Source organism: Neoarius graeffei, chromosome 16, assembly GCF_027579695.1.
Source record: "Neoarius graeffei isolate fNeoGra1 chromosome 16, fNeoGra1.pri, whole genome shotgun sequence".
NCBI classification, from domain to species: Eukaryota; Metazoa; Chordata; class Actinopteri; order Siluriformes; family Ariidae; genus Neoarius; species Neoarius graeffei.
The window spans coordinates 8,788,484-8,813,624 of record NC_083584.1 but is presented as its reverse complement, the minus strand read 5'-3'; the positions used below and the strand labels follow the sequence as shown (position 1 = coordinate 8,813,624).

Genomic DNA, 25,141 nt, shown 5'->3' with positions numbered 1-25,141 from the left:
CCTGAAAAACTGGTGAGAAATCTTTGCTGAATTAGTGATTTGTTTATTTAATAAAAATCGTGAGAATGGTTTTATGGATTGCTGTGGACTCCCATGGCATGTAATAATAATAATAATAATAATAATAATAATAATAATAAAACTCCTGTACCATCAGCACTTGGACCCCTAATACTCAAACTGCTTCAGATGAAAACAAAGAAACTTTGGATAATAAACTTTAATACAGTAAAGAGACAAACTGTAATAACACACACACAACCAACTGTGGAGCCTGGAGCCCTAATTACCGCCCTGCTTCGACTGAGAGTAACTAACACACACACACACACACACACACACACACACACACGCTCACCTGTCTTGCGAAGCGGGAAATCATCTTTGCCTTCGTAGGATCCCAGTAGGGGGGGAAGTTTGTAAGAAGGGGGTGTGCCAGGGGTGTTGCTCTGAGGAGGGGAGCTCTGGTCTATGGACGTGTGGTGAGCACCCCTACACACACACACACACACACATTACTATACATGCAACACAGTGAAACCCCACCCTAATCCCCCAACACTCTAATCACCCCAACATCAACATCTTCTAACACTCATTCACCCCAACACCCCAATCCCCAATATCAACACCTCAACGCTCAATCTCCCAACACCAACAGCCCAACACTCAACACTCCCAACACCCCAATATCAACACCCCAACACTCAATCCCCAACACTCAACACTCCCAATCCCCCAACACCAACACCCCAACACTCAATCCCCAACACCCCAACACTCAACACTCCCAATCCCCCAACACCAACAGCCCAACACTCCCAATCCCCCAACACCAACAGCCCAACACTCAACACTCCCAACACCCCAATATCGACACCCCAACACTCAATCCCCAACACCCAACACTCCCAATCCCCCAACACCAACAGCCCAACACTCAACACTCCCAACACCCCAATAGCAACACCCCAACACTCAATCCCCAACACCCAACACTCCCAATCCCCCAACACCAACACCCCAACAGTCCAATCCCCGACATCAACACCCCAACACTCAATTCCCCAACACCCCAATCCCCCAACACCAACACCCCAACACTCCCAATACCAACACCCCAACAGTCCAATCCCCGACATCAATACCCCAACACTCAAGCCCCCAACACCCCAATACTCAATACTCCCAACATCCCAACACTCAACACTCCCAACAGTCCAATCCCCGACATCAACACCCCAACACTCCCAACAGTCCAATCCCCGACATCAACACCCCAACACCCCAATCCCTGACATCAACACCCCAACACTCAATTCCCCAGCACCCCAATACTCAACACTCCCAACAGTCCAATCCCCGACATCAACACCCCAACACTCAAGCCCCCAACACCACAATCCCTGACATCAACACTCCCAACATTCCAATCCCCAACATCAACACTCCCAACACTCCAATCCCTAACATCAACACCCCAACACTCCAATCCCCAACATCAACACTCCCAACACTCCAATCCCTAACATCAACACCCCAACACTCCAATCCCCAACATCAACACTCCCAACACTCCAATCCCTAACATCAACACCCCAACACTCCAATCCCCCAAAATCAACACTCCCAACATTCCAATCACTCAACACTCCCAACACTCCAATCCTCAACATCAACACTCCCAACAGTCCAATCCCCGAACACTCAAATCCCCAACACTCAAATCCCCCAACATCAACACTCCCAACACTCCAATCCCCCAACACTCCAGTCCCCCAACACTCCCATCCCCAACATCAACACTCCCAACACTCCAATCCCCCAACACTCCAGTCCCCCAACACCCAAATCACCTCAATCCCCCAACACCCTAAATCACTCCAATCACCCCAAAACCAATGCATTTCCACCAGGAAGGAAAAAAGAAGAAAAAAAAACCATTATGCTAAAGTGTTACAAGAGTCTGGAACACGCCCCTCACCAGCACTTCTGTGGGAAGGAATGGTTGAGCCCACCAGAGGGGGAGTCCTTTTTGCTCAGCAGGAACTCCTGGAGTTTCAGTTTGACCTCGGTGCTGGCGATGGCACCTGAAAAACAAATTGAGCCCAGAATGTGAATAAAAGCAGGAATCCCTGAGCAAACGCATAAAAGACAGACCAATCAGAGCACGGTTTTTATACAAGGGTACTTTTTTCCTGTATGCTGAGGGTTCTGTCGAGTATAAAAGCTGTTATCAAAAGGTGTTTTCTGGTCTGCAGATACACCACCACCACCACCAACAACGCAAACGAAAATCTACATACAAATACAAAGTAATAAAAAGCATAATTTACAGCTGGAAGGGATTAATCAGGGGTCCAAGCACTGTGCAACGTGACAAGCCAAAAACGTGTTCCAGGTTTCATCAGGAAACCAAACGAAAATGGAACGCGAACCAAATTTGATGGGTGTTTTTGAAATCATGAAGATTTTAAAAATGTTTTGTTTCAACTCCAGACTTAGAGGTTATGTTATATATATTACAGCGCAATCTAGTGGAGGAGTAACAACAGCCAGAGCTTTAGATCGTCGGTAAGACACCAAAGCACTGCTGAGATACAGGCTCACTTCCTGTCTGGAGCCAAGCCAAAGTGTATTATGATGTGGAGGAAGAAAAAGGAAACTGGAATAGCAACTGTGTGACGTGTGGATCGGTTATGAGCAGAAATGTGTTCGAGTATGGCCTCTTGGTGGTGTTAGAGTGTTCAAGGGTCACACCCAAAAATTAGTGAGAAGACGGTTTCCATCCGTGCCGAGTTATTGGGCTGAATTTCAGAAAAAAAAAGCACGGAATCCCACAGCATGTATAAAAATATAGATCTAATAACAACAACAAAAATACAATGAACAACTTTGACGCTTGGACCCCTAATACTCGACCCAGTCTGATGGAAAGCTAACAGTTATTCGATATTTAACACATTAACACAATTCTCTTTAATAAGAACAATAAAGGGGCGGGCCTCTTCTCTCCTCATGAGCAAAGATCACATGCAAATTAAAAACAATGAATAAAATAATACAATCATGTAATTAACAAAAATATAAAAACATCAAACCAGTGGCTTCGCACCTTTAATGAAAAGCTCCAGAGCAACAGGCAGCTGATTGGACATCAGATATCACGGCGCACTGGACCTCATCCTCGACATTTATTTATTCTTACTTTAGTTTCCTCCATCAATTCTTCATTTTCTCCCCCAGTTTAATGTCAAACAGACCAAACAATTCTCTCTCTCGCAGCTTTCCTTCTGGAATTAATTGATGTTGATTAGAAATTTCTTTTTTTTTCCTCCTCAAAAGAAGAAATTAACTCCATGTTGGTTGGAAATCGTTTCAATTTTTTTTTCTTTTTTCTAGTTTTGGTTTTCAAAGGAAGACATTTTAATCAATGGTAGGTGAATTTTTTTTTCTTATTTCCTCCTTTTTAAATATTATTTTCTCTCCAGTGCTTTGCTTTCCTCCACTTTGATAACTGCCTTTCTTTCTTTCTTTCTTTCTTTCTTTCTTTCTCATTTTTCTTCTTGTCGAAATGTGATTATGTGATTTAATGTTGATTGGAAAGTGTTTCCTCTTTTAATCCTTCTTTCTTCACCCAGTTTTCATTCTAACTGAAATACATTTTAATCAACTCTGGTTAGAAATGATTTCTATACTTTTTATTAACGTGTAACTTGTACTAACTCTCTCTCTCTCTCCTGCCTTTCTCTCTCTGACTCTCTCTCATCTGACACTCTCCCTCTCTCCTGTCTGTCTCTCTGACTCTCTCTCTCTCTCATCTGTCTGACACTCTCCCTCTCTCCTGTCTGTCTCTCTGACTCTCTCTCATCTGTCTGACACTCTCCCTCTTTCCTGTCTCTCTCGTCTGTCTGACACTCTCCCTCTCTCTCCTGCCTTTCTCTCTCTCTCTCTCTCTCTCTCTGACTCACTCTCTCATCTGTCTGACACTCTCCCTCTCTCTCCCTCCTGCCTTTCTTTCTCTCTACCCATCTGTCTCTCCCTATCTCTCTCTTTCATCTGTCTGACACTCTCCTTGTCTCCCTCTCCTGTCTGTCTCTCTCTCATCTGTCTGACACTCCCCCTCTCTCCTGTCTGTCTCTCTCTCTTGTCTGTCTGACACTCTCCCACTCTCTCCCTCTCCTGTCTGTCTCTCCCTATCTCCCTTTCATCTGTCTGACACTCTCCCTCTCCTGTCTGACATTCTCTCCCTCTCTCTCTCTCTCTCTCTCTCTCTCCTGTCTGTCTCTCTGACTCTCTCTCTCATCTGTCTGACACTCTCCCTCTCTCCTGTCTGTCTCTCTGACTCTCTCATCTGTCTGACACTCTCCCTCTTTCCTGTCTCTCTCGTCTGTCTGACACTCTCCCTCTCTCTCCTGCCTTTCTCTCTCTCTCTCTCTCTCTCTCTGACTCACTCTCTCATGTCTGACACTCTCCCTCTTTCCTGTCTCTCTCGTCTGTCTGACACTCTCCCTCTCTCTCCTGCCTTTCTCTCTCTCTCTCTCTCTCTCTCTCTGACTCACTCTCTCATCTGTCTGACACTCTCCCTCTCTCCCTCCTGCCTTTCTCTCTCTCTCTCCCCATCCGTCTCTCCCTATCTCTCTCTTTCATCTGTCTGACACTCTCCTTGTCTCCCTCTCCTGTCTGTCTCTCTCTCGTCTGTCTGACACTCTCCCTCTCTCCTGTCTGTCTCTCTCTCGTCTGTCTGACACTCTCTCCCTCTCCTGTCTGTCTCTCCCTATCTCCCTTTCATCTGTCTGACACTCTCCCTCTCCTGTCTGTCTGTCTGTGTGTGTGTGTATTTGTACAGTTTTGCACCATGAAGAATCTAATTAGTAAAATAATAATGATAATAAGAATAATGTGGAGCTGCTTGTTGTGTACCGTAAGCCGCTGTGTGAATGAGAGCGCAGTGTAAACAGAGCGCAGTGTAACAGAGCAGCAAATTTAATTACGCCTGGACAGGAGGAGACACTGCGGGGACAAAAACTTTCACACACACAGATGAGTTCTGCAGCTGTGTGACCACCGCTTATGACGTAACCTGCTCCGTGGATCTGAACGACGTGTGTGTGTGTGTGTGTGTGTGTCGTACTCTCTTTGCCCTTCTCCTTGTTCCGCAGCATGATGAGCTGCTGCTCCAGCCTCTGTTTCTCCATCTCCTCGTGCCTCTGCTGCTCCAGCTTCCTCTTCTGCTCCAACTCCTGCTGACGCTTCGCTGCCAACAGTTCCTGCTGCTGCTGCTCTCACACACACACACACACACACACACACACACACACACACACACACACACACACACACAGCTTGTGGGCAAAGGTCAGAAGGTGAAAGTGGGAATGTGTTGAGCTACGATGCTGGTACGTTACCTGCACAAACAGACGTCAAACCAACACTGTTTACAGTTTACACACACACACACACACACTCTCTCTCTCTCTCTCTCTCTCTCTGAGCACTCAGACGTGCATTAATTCATTTCTCCCAATTGTTAGATGACTTTCTGTAAACACACTGCAGCCTGTCGTTTCTTGTTCACGCGACAATCATTTTTATTGAAACCTAAACTGGATTTAAAAAAACTACAGTAATTTAATTACAATAATGTTGGTCGAGAAAATTTTACTCACTAACTCCGGTAATGATTCGGGAATGCTACGGCAACATATAATAATCGCTTTTAAAATGTTAATAAATCGTTAAAATGTGAACATAACGTTATATTAACATTATTACAATGTTTTGTTATAACTATAATTATTATAATTTATTATTTTGTAATTATTATAATGCTAAAATGTTAATGTAACAATGCTAAAATGTTAATAATCATCTTTAAAATGAATTAATACATTACAAATACCATGTGCTCTGCAACATTTAAAGGTTAATGTTAACATAAAGGTTTCTTCTAATCATCATCATCATCATCATCATCATCATCGCTTTTTATTCAGGAGTTCTGATGTATTGAGGTTTGGATTAAAATCACATGACCAGTCAAGCTGGCTAATAATAAATAACTCATTAATAACTCATTAATTAATCACACATGGGTAAACTTTGACTGTGTTTTACCCCAAAACTAAACCTGAATAAAACCCACACACTGCCGGATGTTCTCCCGGACCCCCACTCCGACCCAAACGTCAGCGCCTCCCGTGGTGGGAATCCTCTCTCTTTACCTTGAGGTGTTCCTGCAGCTGGACTTCGTGCTGCCGTGTGAGCACCTCGTGCTGTTTCTGGAACTCGGCGAACAGAAGCTGCTTCTGAAGCTCCTGCTGCTGTTTGAGGAGGAGTAGTTCATGCTGGAGCTGCTGTTCCCTCAGCGCCGGGTCCATCACGCTCAGAGCGCTCAGACGAGGATCCGTACGCAGGTCCACCGGACCGCCTCCACTTCCTCCTCCTCCACCTCCTCCTCCTCCGCCCTGTTCACCGACACCTCCAGCCACTGGACTCTGCATGGCTGGGGGCAGCGAGCTCTTCACCTCCACCACTGTGAGAGCGAGAAGAAGGAATAATCACCTATCACACACCAAATAAAACACGCTTCTCGAATTTCAGGACACGGAACATTTTTAAACAACTGTTGCTCGCACATCACGTTATAAGTTGCGGCGGTTGTTTCTATAGTAACAACTTACACACGTGTCTGGTTGTCAACATGAAGTTTTTCTTCTTTCAAGGAGATGTTTACATCTATGTCACATTTATGGACGGAGTCTCCACATAGCGTCAGCACTTTGGAACAGACGGAGATGAAGCTGGAACTTCGGACGCTAATTTCAAAGGACTGACGAGTTTACGCTCTGCCACAGGTAGCATTCGTGAACTTCGAAAGAAACCATACTGCTGTGAAGCGACACATAAGTCCTTCCTCCGTTCCCCAAAACTGACCATGATCTCTGGATCAAGTTCATTTTGAAGTGTTTAGTGATCTGCTGACATCATATCTTTCTCAGGACGGCAGGAAAACGGTCAGTACGAATGGGCGTGGCTGAATGATCTGAACCAGAACGTCAAGGACGTAGGAGCTCATCTGGCCTGCCATCAAAACAACCATGACGACCAAAACATCAACCAGAACTGAAATGTGACGATGTGAGAGAGAGAGGACCGACCTCCACGACTAACTGTTTACAACAGGAACGTCAACAAAAGGACTAAATTTTGCTCCTCGAGGGAAGATCGACCCAAAACATCGATCCGAACTGGAATCGGATGAGAAATCAGAGAGGAGATACAGTTCCAGTGAGAGACCTGGAAAATTTGTTGATGTGGCCTAATTAGGAACTCGTTAGCAGAAAAATTTAACAAAACAACGACCAAGTTTTGTGTGGCGTGATGAGTTCTTTCAAACAAAACAATCGGAATGGAAATCCGTGGAGAACTGACGGAGGAGATACGATTTAACTGAATTGTGGACGACGGACGCCACGCCAATTGGCCTTCTGGACAGATGAGCTAATCATGAATCAGTAAATATCCGCTCTGGCTCGAAACAGCAGCAGGTTATTAAAGACTAGATCTTGATTATTAACGAAGGGCTGCTTTGAATTAATGAATGCACGAATATTCATAAGTAGTGGGCGGTTCCAGGTGGAGAAAAGGCCGACTGTCGGAGTGAAACATCTCTCAACGTTTCACCAAAATGGGTATGAAGTAAACGCTTCATCTCTGACACACTTATCCTTCTAATGCCGAACGCGACTGCTGTGTGTTTGCCCCATTTGGCTGCGGCGTGTCCCTGCAGCTCCTCCACCGCTAACCTACTGCCACATCTGGCACCGTCTCCGCACCCTTCTTCCTGCTCTCCCTTCTCCACCGTCACTCCACTAAACTCAGCTGGATATCGCAGGAGAAAACTCCAACCCGCTCCAAAACAAGGCTGAAGATAAATAACGAGGCAGAGCCACACCGCGGCACGGTTCAATCAGAACTCCGACGATGGGAGCGCTACAAACCCAATAACCTCCGTAAAAGCAATTTAGCTGTGAACGTGGCATCGGGTGAGTCACGGCAATTAGTTATATCGAGTACAATTCCTGAGAATGATTCCAATCTAGGCTGTGACTGAGACCAGGTTTCTTGAAATCCTGGGATTTGAACTTGCAACCTTTCTGTGACTGTATCAGAGCTTTCAGACATATTATTCTGCTTATTCATTTTGAATTTGATACTTTTGATTCGTTCGGTTTCTCACTCTATGTAATTAAACTAAAAAGAAAAAAGCAACAGGTAAAGGCCCGGTCACACAGCGCTTTACGGCTTTATCACGGCCAAAACCCGTCAAAAAGTGCTCTCCCGTGAAGCAGACGATGTTGTTCGTGTTGATGTCGAAGTTAAGACGTGTTACAGTCGATATACAGACGTGACAGGACGCAGGGGAAAATCGGAACGGCGTCGGACGTGGCAAAAAGTTTTGGACTGCTCAAAACTTTAGACCGCGGACAACCACGGCCGGCACACGTGGTAAAGACGTGCAACACGTGAAAAACACGTGATAATCAGTGTCCCGGCCGTTATTGAAACTTGGGGAGACGTGGTAAGACGCGAAAGTTTGGCGGTCTATCACGGGCAGAGCACGGTCATCGGACGGGTGTTACGCGTTGGTATCACGGGATATAGCGTGTGTTTAGCGGCTTATCACTGAGAAATGGATTTTTCCGCGTACATAGCACTGTCTAAGCCCGTTAAACGACGTCTCAAACAAGTTCTAAATTCGATTGATCACTGTCTAATCACTTCTGCATCACTTCTGATTTGCGGCATGTATAAATACCGTAATTTTCTGAGACCTCGGCACTTGCAGTCTAGATGTCAAGGGGTGAACATGAACCCTCAACGCTGTGATGTCCTCATCTTAATGCTCCAGCACCAACAGAACCAACTGATACAGGCTCAACATATCCTTGCTGAGAGAAGAAGAAGGAGGAGGAGGAGGAGGAGGAGGGTGGTACGGAACATCTGGGTGCGTGACTGGATTGCGAGGAGACCTCAGCTTGGGCTTTACGACCATCTCATGGTCGAGCTGCGTAACGAAGATCCAAGAGCCTTTCAGAACTTTATGAGGATGCCTCCTGCGATGTACGATGAAATTGTGCAGAGACTGAAACCAGCCCTGCACACAGCCGTGCGCGACCGCTTTTATATGCGCAGCAAGCCGCTCTTCCAACGACGCTGAGCCGCGGTTACCCGTGATTTGGCAGTGCCCGTTTTACGTCCGCGCTCAACACGTGATCGGCAGTGCTACAGACGCGATGAGGCCGCGGTTATCCGTGGTAACTTGTCGCTTTTTTTCCCTGCGTTCGAACACGTGCGAACCAATTTTAGCCTTACACGTGGCTGGACTTGGTTAGCTGTGCTTAGGCAGTGCTGCAGCAGTGAAACAGCCGCCGACGGCCATACCCCGTACAAAGCACGGCAAAGCCAAAATTGACCAAAAATTACCACTTACGACCACGTCCACCAGATTTTTGTATCTTTTTGTACGTGATATAGACACGGAGTGCTGTGTGACCGGGCGTTAAGGCTGGAAGTGCTCGTTGATTGCTCGGAAGCAGAGCGAGAACACCACGCTCGGCAAAAAAACAGCACAACCTTAAATACTAAGGTACTCTCCTGCATTTCCTCACAATGAAATGATGCCAAGATGTCCGTTTACAAACCACTGACTCGCTTGTTCTTCAGCGACATGTTGCAGAAATAACAAGAACAGAACAGGAAAAAAAAAAAACCACCAACAACTCATGACGAGACTTTTTCCACAAGCGAGACAAGCTTGTTAATCTGATCCTGAAAATCAGGATGATGTGAAACCCTGAACAGCTAACGAGATTTCGAGACTCTGACTCTCGTTTCCAGGTTGGCGTGGACGATCGAGTCAGGCGGAGAGTCTCAGGTGTGAGACCGAAAGCCAGCAGCACTGCAGCAGACACATTAACTCATCCGTCACTCATCCGTCCTCTGTTAACAAACACAGCGGAGTGGAGGAAGCGCTCAGATTGCTTACAAATCAGATGAAATCCCCTCCGTCATCAGCCGAGGAGAGCTAAATTTAACGCCCGCCTGTGTGAAGCCCGGGTGCTGGCTGACGTCAGAGCGTGCAGAGGAGTTTAACACGGATTTCCCCTGGACACAAACACTGAGCGCTGAGCTATTTACAAACAAGTTTAAAGCTCGTAAGTCTATCAGCTAATGTACTAGTCCGAAACCGGTTACTGGTAAATTGCCAAATTGGTGATTGATAACATCATACAGAAATAAAACTAGAACATATGAGGGCACGTCCATACCGAGAGAATGAGAATTATACATTATACATCATCATCGAACAGAATGTCCTGAATTATTCGCATGTTGGTAAAAACGTCTTTGTGGTTATGTGTTATTCATGCGGGCGGCACGAAGCAAGAAGGTCCGGGTTCGAGCCCCGGGGCCGGCGAGGGCCTTTCTGTGCGGAGTTTGCATGTTCTCCCCGTGTCCGCGTGGGTTTCCTCCGGGTGCTCCGGTTTCCCCCACAGTCCAAAGACATGCAGGTTAGGTTAACTGGTGACTCTAAATTGAGCGTAGGTGTGAATGTGAGTGTGAATGGTTGTCTGTGTCTATGTGTCAGCCCTGTGATGACCAGTGATGGGAATAACGGCGTTAGAATAAACGGCGTTACTAACGGCGTTACTTTTTTTAGTAACGAGTAATCTAACTAATTACTTTTTACATCGTTATAACGCCGTTCCCGTTACTTACAATAAAATACTATGCGTTACTTTATTAAAGCTGTTCTCATCTGGCACGCTGCTCGTTCAGCCTTTCTTTCCTCTGCTTTAGTGTGGGGCGGGGAGACGCGAGACAACGGCACAGTAAGCCAATCAGAGTAGATTTGGACAACATATGTAGGTAGGCCACGCCTACTGCACTACTGCGCGCTCTTTCAATCAGAAGACCCAGCGATGGCGAGCGGTCAGCCCAGCACTGCGCTTTCACACTGGAAATACAGCCATTACTTTTCATTACTTGAAATAAAAGGCAAGAGTGTTTACGTGCAATGCACATTATGTCGAGGAGCAAAGCGTTTGTCCTCGTCAGTGGCCAGTAATTAGTAACATAATTTTAATAACTGCAAAAATATATTACATTTGATAGATGTCTTATCTCACATTGTCCCACAAAAATATTAATATAGTGTAGATAACGTTACTAACTGGTTCTGTTAAGTGTCCATTTCAGTCATTAAACACATTTAACATTCACTTTTATTATGATTACACTAATTGAATTTGATTTTTTTTTTGAGGGGGAACAAAATGTAACGGAATAATTACTTTCCCTGGTAATTAGTTACTTTTATGACAAAGTAACTCCGTTACTAACTCAGTTACTTTTTGGGAAAAGTAACTAGTAACTATAACTAATTACTTTTTGAAAGTAACGTGCCCAACACTGTTGGGTTAACTGGTGACTCTAAATTGAGCGTAGGTGTGAATGTGAGTGTGAATGGTTGTCTGTGTCGATGTGTCAGCCCTGTGATGACCTGGCGACTTGTCCAGGGTGTACCCCGCCTTTCGCCCGTAGTCAGCTGGGATAGGCTCCAGCTCACCCGCGACCCTGTACAGGATAAGCGGCTATGGATAACGGATGGTGTTATTCAGTTTTGTTCTAGGGGGCCAATAATTATGACTCGTGGTTTTGTTTTAAAATCTTTTTTTTAATTTTCTTAGAATAACTCTATTTCAAGGGTTCATATTTTTAGTATTTAAGCTAACTAACCAATCTAACTTTACCAAGAGCGCCAATAATTCTGATATTCGGACACTTAAAACTTTCTTGAGAAAACTATTTAAAAAAAACAAATTAAAAAAATAAAATAAAATGTGCTTGAACAAAATGACACGCTGCTCTCCAGAGGCTCTGGGTTACCGATCTGAAGGTTGGGGGTTCAAGACCCAGCATCGCCAAACTTCGGCCCTTGAGCAAGGCTCTTAACCCTCGCTCCTCCAGGGGGCGCTGTATCATGGCGAACCCTGCGCTCTGACCCCAGCTTCCTAAGAAAAGAATTTCACTGTGCTGTAATGTAAACGTGACAAATAAAGGCTTCTTCATATTCTTCTTCTTAATTTGTGATTTCATCATACGAAGGTTAACACACTGCCGCTTCGAGTCAACACTGTTGCTAGGCAACCACAAATTATAACTTCATTTTATAATCCATTTTATTAGGCTATGGCCAGACTACAGCTCGCGATGCTTTGCAACGGGTTATTGATGAAAACGAGGTGTTTGGTGGCGATGTTCCCAAACCCATCTGTGAGGATTCGCTGCTTAGTTTGGCGACGAAAACAAACATCACCACCAAATTTCAAAGCATGTACTGAAAGTTTCCGTGACATTTTTGGCCACTCACAAGGCGGAGACACACCAAACACCAACTCGTGAAGCTCGGAGAACATTCGCTGTGCATCGCACGATTGGTGGTGATGCTAACAAACCCATCGTGAGCTGTAGTGTGACCAGGGCCTAACGTATGTCTTAATGTGCCTCAAGAATTAAGGAACACCGAACCGGAGCCTACATGTGAAAAGCAACCAAGGAAAAGAAGTTCACTGTTAACAAATAGCCTTCAATAGCTACCTAGCGGAGAAACTAGCTAATAACTATCGGAGACAAATAATTTAGCTAGCTAGCACACAGGTGGTGCAGCAAGACTGGAATCCATACTGAACCACTGGGACTCAACGTTTCCCCTCTGATAAAGTGTTTATGTCTGAAATTTCACCACCAGAACGTCAAGGACGTAGGAGCTCATCTGGCCTGCCGTCAAAACAACCATGACGACCAAAACATCAAACAGAACTGGAACCGGATGAGAAATCAGAGAGGAGATACCATTTCTAGTGAGAGGCTTGGAAAATTCGTTAATTTGGCCTAATTAGTAACTCATTAGCAAAAAATGTGACAACCACCAAGTTTTGTGCGGAGTGAAGAGTTCTTTCAAACAAAACAATCGGAACAGAAATCCGTGAAGAACTGACGAAGGAGATACGATTTAACTGAATTGTGGACAACGAATGCCACGCCATGGAAACAGATCATCGGCCTTCTGGACAGATGAGTTAAAAATTTAGACACGTTAATTTTCAACCAGCACACTGAGAATCGTAACCATGGCGTCAACAGCTTGTTAGCCGTCAGAGAATTTATTGAATCGTTTACTTTAGGAATTTCTGACCAATGAATGAAAGAGTTCAGTCAACATTATTTAACTATTCCGAGCTTCAAACCAAACAACTTCACTCTGATTTGAAAGTGCCCTTAGACATTTGAATGTAGTGAACATCCAGGTTGCTCATCCAGGATCTCTCCCACATGAAACTCAGCGACGATGGACGCACTTTAGGCTAGGGTCACACGAAGGCGTTTGGTGGCGATGCTTTCCTGAGCTTTGGGAAGTGTTCCCAAACCCATCTTGGCGTGATGTTCCGAGCGATGTTGCTTGTTGGTGTCGCGGCGGCTGTGCAGGCGGTTTGGGACACACCAGCGCTTTGCGTGGCAGAGCTTCTTTGCTCGTTTTGCGGATCCATGGCGTGATGTTCTGAGCGATGTTGCTGACGGCGTTGCTGCTGGAGATGTGGGACTTGTTTTCGTGCGCCTTTTGATGGGACTATGGCTGCTACACCACGGGAATTACATCCTGACCCCTACTTGGTGGACTTTTTACTTTTTATTTATTTATTTATTTTCTTTCTTTGTCTACTATTGTAAAGCGTCCTTGGGTTTCTTGAAAGGCGCTATATAAATTTAACTTATTATTATTACTTTGGTGACGAAAACAAACAAACATCGCCACCAAATTTCAAATCATGCACTTGAAAGTTTTCACGACGTTTCTGGCCACTCATGATGCAGAGACGCACCAAAAAATAACTCGCGATGCTCAGAGAACATTCACCGTGCATTGCACGATTGGTGGTGACGCTACCAATTTTTCATCACCGAGTATTCGCCAACCCATCGCGAGCTGCTGTTGCCCCTTTTCCACCAAAGCAGTTCCAGGGCTGGTTCGGGGCCAGTGCTTAGTTTGGAACCGGGTTTTCTGTTTCCACTGACAAAGAACTGGGGCCAGAAAAACCGGTTCCAGGCTAGCACCAACTCTCTGCTGGGCCAGAGGAAAGAACTGCTTACGTCAGCGGGGGGGGCCGGAGTTGTTAAGACCAACAACAATAACAAGACCGTGAAAGATCGCCATTTTTAAGCGACGAGAAGCAGCAGCTGTACAAACGTGAAGTCATCCATTATTATTATTATTATTATTGTTGCTGCTGCTGCTTCTTCTGCATTGTTTTTGCTTCGATATTTGCGCCAAGGTTTATGCAAACGTAGCGACGTAACTGACGTATACAGCGACGTAATGACGTATACAGCGACGTAATGACGTGGCTTCCCTTAGCACCGCGAGCTATGGAAAAGCAAACTGGTTCTCAGCTGGCTCGCAAGTTGAACGAGTTGTGAACCAGCACCAGCACTGGCCCCGAACCAGCCCTGGAACTGATTTGGTGGAAAAGGGGTGTGTGTGACCGTAGCCTTACATACCGTTTAAGGACAAAAAGTGTAAAGACCAACGGTTTTATTCAACCATAAATGTTAGGAATCCATACATCATCAGCGCTAGTCATGAAACAAGGGCTTAAACTTAAAAAGTTCTTCTTACGATGCAGCTTTACCCAAGATGAGAAGAAGGAAAAGAAAAACAGGAGAACGCAGAGTGAAGGTTGTGTGTGTGTGGGGGGGTCGGACGGTTGGGAATGCTCAAGTCTGCGACGAAGCTATTTCCACAGCTCGATAGTTTTTGTACTGAGAGAGGAAAATCCAGTTAGAGCCTCCTTCGCATGTCGAAATGAAACAGCAGCATCACTGCGGCATCCTCCTACACAGTCAGTTACAGGAATCCCCTCAGATCACTACGCTGATGAGAGTCATTCCCCCGAAATGGGATTCCCTCCGAGGCTTCCGTGTCCGCTTTATTGTCTTCTCGCTTCCACACTATGAAAATAAAGTGCATCAACATCGGAACTGGGAGACACTCGTAGGGACGAGAGCCATCTTAGCATGCGAGCAGGAGAGAAGAGAAGATGCAGGTTTAAAGCAAAGCAAGACCTAAAGAAAGAAATAGGAACTGTGAAGAGATGGCGAGTGATCGAGATGGATGGTGGGAGGTTTTTTTTTCTTTTTTTTGTAGTTTTGCAACCAACAGAAGACAAAAATAGCAGAGGGAAGGCAGGAAGCAGTGTGAAGCAGTTCCTCATTACAGATACTGAACAGGATTTTGAGAGATCTCTGGGTAGAAAATGGAGAAAGGGACAGTTTTGTGAATAAACTAGCCAGCTAGGGTGGAATCAATAAAACAGAGGACACGGCATGAGCCTGGATTAAGTCATCGGATTAGATCCGAGTGCTGAGATTACTGTAATCACCCACAAAGAGCGAGTGCTAAAAATAACCATGCTGTCGTTCCAGCCTTCCCCGACCCCCTCCATCTCTCCAAGCCTGTCACTGTTTGGCAAATCTCATTCCGAGCTCCTAATGCACCGCTCTGCTGGAGATTTGCTGGTGTTTCCCTATCACAGTTCCCAGCAGCACACGTTAGTGCTTTCTTGCTCGGATACATCTTTGATGTTCGACTCTTAACAAGGTTAAAACGGGTGTGTTCAGGCAGGGAAAGTGTATAAATATCCAACACACATGGACGAACAGAGCAATAAGGCAAAACAATGACTTACAGTCTTGTTCTGCAGACCAGTTCATCAAGTCAAGTATGGCATTTCGTCTTTGAATGAAAACTACTTCTCAAGGCCAAGAACAAAGGGGTGTTCACACGGCAACTTTTACTCCGGTGTAGCACCGGGGCTGCCCCGCTAGAGCGTTCACACGGTACAAAGTTATACCGGCGTAGCCCCTGAAAGCTGCTTAAACCGGTGCAAATCTAACCCTGCTCGGGAGGTGGCTTAAGAAATTTACTCTGGAGTAAACGCTAGTTTGCGGGGCAGCACCAATATAAAATGGGACGTCTGAACGCTACGGGGTAGACTCGCTACGCGTGAGGAGAGTTGATTACATACGGGCATTGCATAATTTGCATCCTGGTATTTTGCGCTTCTAAAATGGCGAATATCAACAACAACAGAACTTCCAGTCTTGGAAGTTCTGTTGGAACTTCCAAGACTGGAAGAACTTCCAGTCTTCCAGTGTTGCCAGATTGGGCGGTTTTAAGTGCATTTTGGCGGATTTGAACATATTTTGGGCTGGAAAACGTCAGCAGTATCTGGCAACACTGGTGTCTTCATCCACGTTGTTTTCCCGGCGCTTGGTGATGCCATGGCAACCGGGAAAAGGAAGTACATTTTCACGCATGCGCATATTTCATTTCCGCATTATTACTATTGTATAGCACGGTCGCAAAAACTGCCGTGTGAACGCAAGTGGGGCTGCACCGGCGCTAACACGCTTCTCTCTAGTAAGCAGGTTTGTGACGTGTGAACGCTCCACAAAATTTACACCGGTGTAAGATATATCGCAACAAAATACATCGGTGCAGCATCGATGCAAACATGTGCCGTGTGAACACCCCTCAAGAAATTTGTGATGCCTGTAAAGGACTTTTTTTTTTCCCTGCTGCTTGTTCATAAGCAAAAACAAATCAGGTACCAAGTGCGCCTAGGGTTTTAGTTTTTAACTTTCAATAGCATAACTGATAACTGGATAACAACCAACTGTTAACAAAACCACCAAATAAAAATTGTTGTACCATTTGATCAGAAAATTAATAAAAGTACTTCTGGTCATTTTGGCTATGTTTCTGTAAAAATAAACATGAAGTTTGTAATGAGACCGGCAATGAGGGCGTAGCTCACTCTGGCCCCGTCAAGTCCAGAAGGAACAATCTAAAGTGGGCCAACCTTATGGGCGCAATAAATGTTGCAAGCTATATACACGATATACAAGCTATATATAGAAGTGATATCCACCCAAGGAATAAATCTTTCTCTATTTACCAGAAAGAATCCAAAACGGCGAGGAATTGACCGAGAAGAAGTGATTTTTGTTGAACTGCTCATTAAGGCTTAATTAGTCCATAACTTCATTAATAATTGTAATGAAGCAAATCTGGGTAGAAGTTATATGCACCCTAGGTACCCCTACCCTCATGCCAGAAAGGATCAAAATCGGTGAAGAATCAAGAGAGAAGAAGCGATTTTCATGAAACGTGGACGACGTTGGACAGACGACGGACAACACATGATGGCGTAAACTCATCACCTGTCGGACGGATAAGCTACTAATGAAACAAAGGTACATTTTTGCTTCCCCCAAAAGGAAACAACAACTAGGTTATTCGTGTTGGTATTTATGGTGGTGAGGTACACAAGAAATTTTAAACCAAGAACTCTAACTGGTTCCCGAGCTTGTCCCCTTATCACAAAGGGTTCCTCGGTCTGGCACGGTTCCCAAATGAATCCCTTTTAGAAAGCTAGGAACCCTTGACTCTCTTCTAAGAGTGTATGGGTGATCAATCAGCTCCAAACTAAGCAGCTAGCCACACCTCCCTCAAGCACAAGTAGGTCTCTTGGTTGTTGATCTTAAGCAGGTACCGAAAACCATGCAACTCGATGCAGGACCGGAAACTGATGGACAAAAATGTTCCAGTTACATGGTGCCAAAGGTTTGGAAAAATGATGACAATAACAGCTGCATTTTCCACCTTGCAAGTCACTGATCAACACCACTGATTAAATATCAATCAAAACTGGTTTTGCCTGGAGGATCATGTTCATCATGGTGTGAGAAAGACGACGAGAGATAGCAAGATTCGTTGAGAGCAATCCACATGGAGAGAGAGAGAGAGAGAGAGAGAGAGAGAGAGAGAGAGAGGAAAAAGGCAAGTTACAGTTTTCCAAATGGAAGACAAAAATAGTACCGGAAGGCAGGCCAAGTAAAGAGAGCTACCTCCTCATTGCAGATAAACAGACAGTGAGAGATTTCTGGGTAGAATCTGAGAATGCGGTAGATCCTGATGGGAAGAGGAGGTAGTAGAAGGTGTGTAGGGGGCAGATTCACAGATAAACTAGCCAACTTTGTTGAAAAACTAGCCAAATGTAATCAATAAGAGAACAGATGCAACCAGAGCCTGGACCAAGTCTTCATCAGATTAGATCTGAGTGCCAAGATTACAGTAATCACCGACAGCAAGTCCTAAAAATAGCTGTGATCTTGTCCAGTCCAACCTCCACCAACCCCCTCCATCTTACTGAACCTTGATGCATTAAAGTGATCTGGCAAATCAAAAATCCAAGCTTATTGTGCAGCACTTTCAAGGAGCTGGAGAAAGTATGCTTCAGGATAAACTTTTGGTTTCCTGAGGTACGATTTAAGATCCTTTTATGAACCTTAATTACAATTACATGCCTCTCAAAAGGAAGTGGTTCCTTTGAGAGTACTCCACCTGCAAGAAGGATCTGTACCTTAAAACTCAAGGTTTTTCCAAAGTCTTGGACTTGCATGGGTTCCTGGGGCAAGATATCTTTGGGAACCCTTTAAGGTTCTATGAAAAACCCAAGAACAGATGGTTCCAAGTGGAAGTAGAATCAACGCTTTGAGGTGCAACTATGTAAGAATGCAGACAACACCATTCTCCAAACTTCATCAAGGTAATTCCTTTGGATGAAAACTGGTTGCCTGCAGTCATGTTCTAATAACCTACATGTACCAATAACAAACAGCAATGCTTCAGCATTGACTGCACCCCATTTTTTTCCCCCAGCAAGCCCCATCCCGAAAGCATTCCCCATACGTAGATGTCCACTTGACCAACCTGCCCCGCAAGACTGGGTTAATTTAATTTGTGAACACAAGAAGTACTAAAGAAACAAGAACACGAATCTCAACAACCTGCTTCAGGTGCAATCAAATCTACAGACAGTGGCGAGCAAAAGCTCCTTGAGATAACATGAGGAAGGAACCGTGACTCCAAAGGGAACCCATCCTCTTCTGAGTGACAAAGGATAGAGTGATTTTCAATCATAAATTATTAGAGTAAATATACAGGTGTAGAATTATAAAGACCAACAGTACTGAGTGTCTTCAGGGATGTTCAGTATGATGTGTTTTGATTGTGGATAAAAGACCTGGGACGAGCAACAGGACCTCAGGAGTCTTGAAGATTACAGCAGCAGATCCATGCTCAAGAAACTTGCCTTTGACTATCGTCAGATACATCTTGATTTAACCATTATTATCTGGACAAAACAAAAGATTCAACCACTGATACATGAGCTGTAAAGTTGCCTCTTTTAGAGGTACCATAGTGGGCACTGGGGGAAGAGTTTAGGGAGAAGTCCAATGTTGAACCCTACAACAAAGGGTTGTTGGGGCAAAGCAACAAGGACTGGCTCAAATGATTCCTTGGACCAATCCAATGGTACAACGTTTCTTCAGTTCTTGCTCACAACTTTAGTTCCCACCTGCAAGGTGGGCAGTATGGTGGTGTCATGGTTAGCACTGTTGCCTCACGGCAAGAAAGTTCTGGGTTCGAGCCCAGTGGCTGATGGGGGCCTTTCTGTGTGGATTTTGCGCGAGTTTCCTCCGGGTGCTCCGGTTTCCCCCACAATTCAAAGACATGCAGGTTAGGTTAACAGGTAGCCTGAAGGTTGGGCTGAGGTGCCCTTGAGCAAGGCACTTAACCCCCAACTGCTCCCCGGGCGCTGTAGCATAGCTGCCCACTGCTCTGGGTATGTGTATATGGTTATTGCTCACTTGTGCGTGCTTCAGATGGGTTAACTGCAGAGGAGACATTTCACTGCGCTTGACTGTGCATGTGACAAAGTCGTCGTCTTCTTTTTCTTCTTCAATTAGTTCCCATTTATTGTTTGGCACATAAAAATGAAAGAAAAACTTACAACTGTGATTTCGTCTTATCCTGTTACATACAACCTCTCATGAAACGTATGAAGACATGCCTCTGGTGAGGGTACGCAGCTACTACAATTAACTTACTTTGCAAATCTAATCAAAGAACGAAGGTAGTATGAGGCAGAGAATGTAACACAAATCAAAAACAACCAAATTTCACACTGATTAGTACAGTATTAACTACTAAATAGTTAGAAGCAATGACACTGTGGCTACTCCAGGTTCTCATTGGAAATGCTTAAACACTAGAAGGGCACTCAGTAGCGTGCATACCTCCGCCAAGCCACACGCTATCAACATCAAAATCAAATCACTTGAACCTAGGGTAATACTAAAGCTGTCCACTAAATTTCATCCAAATCCATTCACTAGTTTTTGAGTTACATTGGGAACAGACAAAAAAAAAAAAGTCCTGGATCCTCAAACATATCTGGATTTGCATCAAAATCTAATCAATTGTTCCTTGGCCCATGGCTCACCTTTCTTCCAAATTTCATCAAACTCCGTTCACTACTTTTTGAGTTGCGTTGGGAAAAAAAAGGGAGGTGAAAACATAACCTCCTCCAACAAAGTTGGTGGAGGTAAAAAAAAAAAAAAAAACCCAAAACAATACTGGACAAGCCATGCCCAAGAAGAACTACAAGCAACATGAGTGACTCGTCACTTGCTTTTGTCAATGTAAGTGAAAACCCTTTTTTAAATAAATGGTAGAACTATTAACCATCCAAAGAACTCTTGAGGAACCCTAAGAGCGCAGATGATCATGACTCCATCCCAATCAGATCTGGTGGTTTCACATTGCAGAAAAAGCAACGGAATACACTACAAGATATAATGAACAGGGATCGGGCTGAAAAATCCCTGGAGTCTTCATTTAAACACCTGCACATGGAACCAGAACAAGAAACTCGAGTTTTCAACCCCTGGGACCAGCCGAAAACCTGGAGTCGGACCTGTTTCCAAGAGGCTGACCCTGTTCAGTTAGTGTTGGAGAAGAACATTTTCTGTAGTGTCAGACACATCAGACCCTGTAAAGGTTCTGTGAGAGAGCCAGAGAAGTTTTATTCACAACATCTATTCAGTGAAAGTAGCAAGCTGCTGCCAGACAGTCGCTGGAAAGAGAAGGAGGGCAAACGGCCAAGAGGAGTGAACGAGATTAACGCCCGATCTCGAGGAAACTGGAATCACACCCAGCGTCTTTAAGCTGGAGTCTGAATAACAACCTGCACAGAACGGGTATTCTCTTTACTTTAAAACTCGATACCAATTCAAATTACTTAAAATATCAAGCATGTGAATATCGAGGAGTCTATAACGTGCCACTGATACAGTCAGAGAGTATTAACAGTCTGTGGTGAAAATCCCGAACACGGAGAATTACACCACTGTACGATAAATACTACAGTTTCGCTCATTTAGCCGGCGTAATTTATACTGTTGCTGATATTTAGCTTGATTTTGCATTTATTAGACGACTCAAAATTTTAAAAAGGTGCTTAAAAAGCACTATATAAAAGGAAATGTATTATATATATAATTATTTCAAAAACTATTTTAATACTTAAAAATACTACTAACAGAACTTAAATCTGTGATGTTGTAAAAAAAAAATTAATAAATAATTACTCATCTTAAACCACAGCAATTTACCAGCATTAACAATTTTCAATTTATTAAACAAAATGTTCGAGATTTTTTTTCCAGTTACAGTCCTTAACTGGAACATCAATGAATAAGTTACGTCATTGCAGCGATGAACAGTCGCTCCCTCACCAGCCTCTTTTTTACTCCTTCTTGAGGTTAATACGATTAAAAAAAAACCAAAACTGGCTTGTCATTTTAACGAGAAACTGCAAAGTGTAAATTCCTTTCTGTGGAAAATGGAAAAAGGTGTTAAAAAGGTGCGACAGAAATGGAAATGTTTGTTTATTTATTTATGAATAGTATTTTTTTTAAAATTATTTTAAAGGTCCCCTTGCATCGTTTTTTCATTAATTGTACGGTGGTCTCTACTATGAATGAATGCCCTGTGAGCCGGTTTTGGTGAAAAAAATGCTGTGGTTCTGCTGTTTCAGGCTGTTCTAGTTTGGTGGAGGAGTGGGTGGCGGGAGAACGACAGGATTTCAGCTCTTACTCATTAATATTCATGACATGTAAACGTGTTACCTCTGATTGGCTAACAGCACTCTGACGCTACCTCCAGTGGGTCAGAACAAGCGGATGTGGGTGTGTTTGTAAAATCTGTTTCGATTGGCTGTTTTGGTCTCGACATCGATGTTTTGACCAATAACAATGTAGATGTGGCAGCAGGGGTGTGGCCGAGCGTCGGTCTGTGAATGGAGGGAGGAGTCAGGGAAGCTAAGTGGCAGAATCACTGCACCTGACGGGAATTAACATGCGTTTGTGTGTCTTCCCCAGTGACCACGCCCTATAAGAGGAGAGGGAGAGCAGAGGAAGGGAGCTCTCTCCCCAGCCAGAACGCTTGTGTGTGTGTGTGTGCCTGGGAGGGAGTCATTCATTCATTTGCTCGTTCATTCATTTGTTTATTTATTTATTTATTTAATTGAATACTCCCTGTGGCAGCGGCTCTCATCAAGGCACGAGGCACGGAGCGGAGCTCACCTCAGGGGGTGTGGGGGGAATAACGTCCCCTGGCTGGGAGCTGACGGGCCCTGGCAGCGCTGGTTCGTTCAGGAGAGGGCAGGGGTCGCTGGCTGCCAAGTCTGGGGAGGCTGGGACCTAGGGTTAGGGTTAGGTGAATTACGTCCCGAGGCGCAGAGCTAGCCCGCCCAGGGAGCACTCTTTCATTCGGGAGAGGGCAGAGGCCCCTGGCTGCCAAGTCTGGGGAGGCTGGGACCTCCCCTGCCCGAGTTACGAGCGTGCAAAGTCGGGCTGGAGCCGCCGTTAGAAACGAAACCGATGCTGAGCACCGCACCGCGCCTCGGGGCGAATTACGTCTCTCTCCTCGCGCTTTCTTCCCGTGGGCGGTCGCAAGCCAAGGTGGGCGAGGCCATGAATGATGTAACTACGTATGACTTTTTCAGATCCGCTCGTTTTTCCGACTATTTTCTTTCATAAGCTAATACAGGGAATGGGAGTCGAATTACATTTTCACATGCAGCATGCATATGCAACTCGGAGTGAACTATGGTATTTCAAAAAGAGCCAGTATTAAACGTTTTTGGTGGAAGGGGACCTTTAAAAAGAATATAAAAAAATACAATTATTTTAAAAACTATTTTAATCCTTAAAAATGTATTATTAATACAACTTAAATTTGTGATTAAAAAAAATGTACTTGTCTTTTACCACAGCAATTTACCAGCACAAACAATTTTCAATTTATTAAACAAAATTTAGCTTTAAATTATTTCTAAAACTAAACAGTTTTTCCCCTGTAGTCACATTCAACTGGAACGTCAATGAATAAAATTGTTATAGCAGCGATAAACAGTCGTTCCATCACCAGCTTTTTTCCTCCTTCTTGAAGTGAATAAAATTTAAACCAAGATGAACTGTGAGCTACTGCTGACTTCCGTATCCCCCGCTCATATCAGAACGCAAGCGATCGAAGGAACAGGACACTTATTATGAATGTTGACTTCAACAAATAATGAACCCTGAAACAAGTAAGTAAAGAGCAGTGTCTCTCGCCAGGGATTTCAAACAGCATCCTGCTAAACCATCATTTTGAAATAGTGTCAAAATCCACGCTATATGTTTCGTAAATGCATTCAGTCAGTAAACAGGAAGTCGATGTGGGACAGACCTGAAAATGGTAAACACGGTATGGAGCACTTGCATGTGACGTCACAGCCGATCCAGATTGTGACAGACGCCATCTTGGTCAAACGCCATATTTCCGCCTTCTACTTCTACCTTTTCTTCTGGAAAAACTTGCTATATACAATTCTACTACAACGGCTGCGGCTACAAGCTCTCCCTACCTGTGCACGTTTATGTTTTTTGTGTGTATTTTTGCGTGTTGTTCGTCTGTACCGGACTTCAATATCCACTACAACCGTATGGACTTACTGGACATTGGTTTCCAGCAGAAAATGACGGTTTGTAGCGATTTCCATTGCATGCACAACATTCCGGACGAGAAAAAAAAAAAAACATTCCGGACGAGATAGCGAGACCAGCGGGGTCTCCGTGGATTGTTATCGGAAGCAAAGCGAAGGAGGCGGCGCTGGGAGCGGAAGCGAAAGCGAGGCTGCAGAGCCGGCCTGTTGACTAAGCTCAGAAAACAGCCACTCAAATCTCCACTGCTCTACCACACCAACGCCAGATCCATATAAACAAAACTGATTATTTGGAATTACAGCTGGAATTACCTTATTCTATTCTATAATCGGCTGGTCAGTGCAGTACTAGTAATACTTAAGTGACTTACCCATCCAGTGAGGATTATTTTCTTGTTTACAAGATGCCACATCTGAGTCGCTGACAAATCCTGAATTTCTGTAAAGATAACTGTCCAGAGATTTATAAGCACGCAGTGCTTCACCACTGAACAGCGAGGGAAAGTTAATGAGGTAATTATACACGTCCGGGTATTCCGCTGGCAGTTCAACATCCACTGACACGGTCGTGAAAACTCCGTCCGGTAAGCCATAAGGGTCAATAATCTGTAGATCGTTTATTTTAGACATATCTAGTTATCTGTTCATTAGAAAAATGAGCCGTGTAGTCCGTCGGTTGAAATTGATCCATTCTGTACACGAGTGCAGCAGTATTCAGCGGTGTTGTTGCCCGACAAGATGGCGTCTGTGTACTTTCTGGTCACGTGACTGCAAGATCTCTATAGAACCCCAAGCTGAAGCTCGGTACCAAGGGGCTATGATTTGTGGTTGCTGAGATAAAGGGCGTTTCGGACGGACGGACGGAGATACGGACAGATAGAGGTAAACCAGTATACTCCCCTTCCTTAAAGGTTCGATAAGCGTCTCCTTCCGGAGAACGTCATCTTTATGTGGAGCGTTTACACACGTGACTGATGTGTTACTATGGAAACGATGACGTATTAGAACGAGCGCATTCATATCGACCTGTGATGCGATTTGGAGCTGCACGACTGTCAGAGCTGCCGTTGTAGGAAATTAATCAACATGTCTGAAAGTAAATATTATGTACGAGAGGT

General features: G+C 44.5%; 1 protein-coding gene across 1 annotated transcript in view; it reads right to left on the bottom strand.

Moving 5' to 3' along the window:
• The window catches only part of hdac5 (histone deacetylase 5), a 197,677-nt gene that overhangs the window by 28,555 nt on the left and 143,981 nt on the right, over positions 1 to 25,141 (bottom strand). The window contains 4 exon segments of the mRNA XM_060942459.1: positions 359 to 492; positions 1,985 to 2,090; positions 5,135 to 5,279; positions 6,225 to 6,535. Coding sequence (XP_060798442.1) covers positions 359 to 492; positions 1,985 to 2,090; positions 5,135 to 5,279; positions 6,225 to 6,535 — 696 coding nt within the window.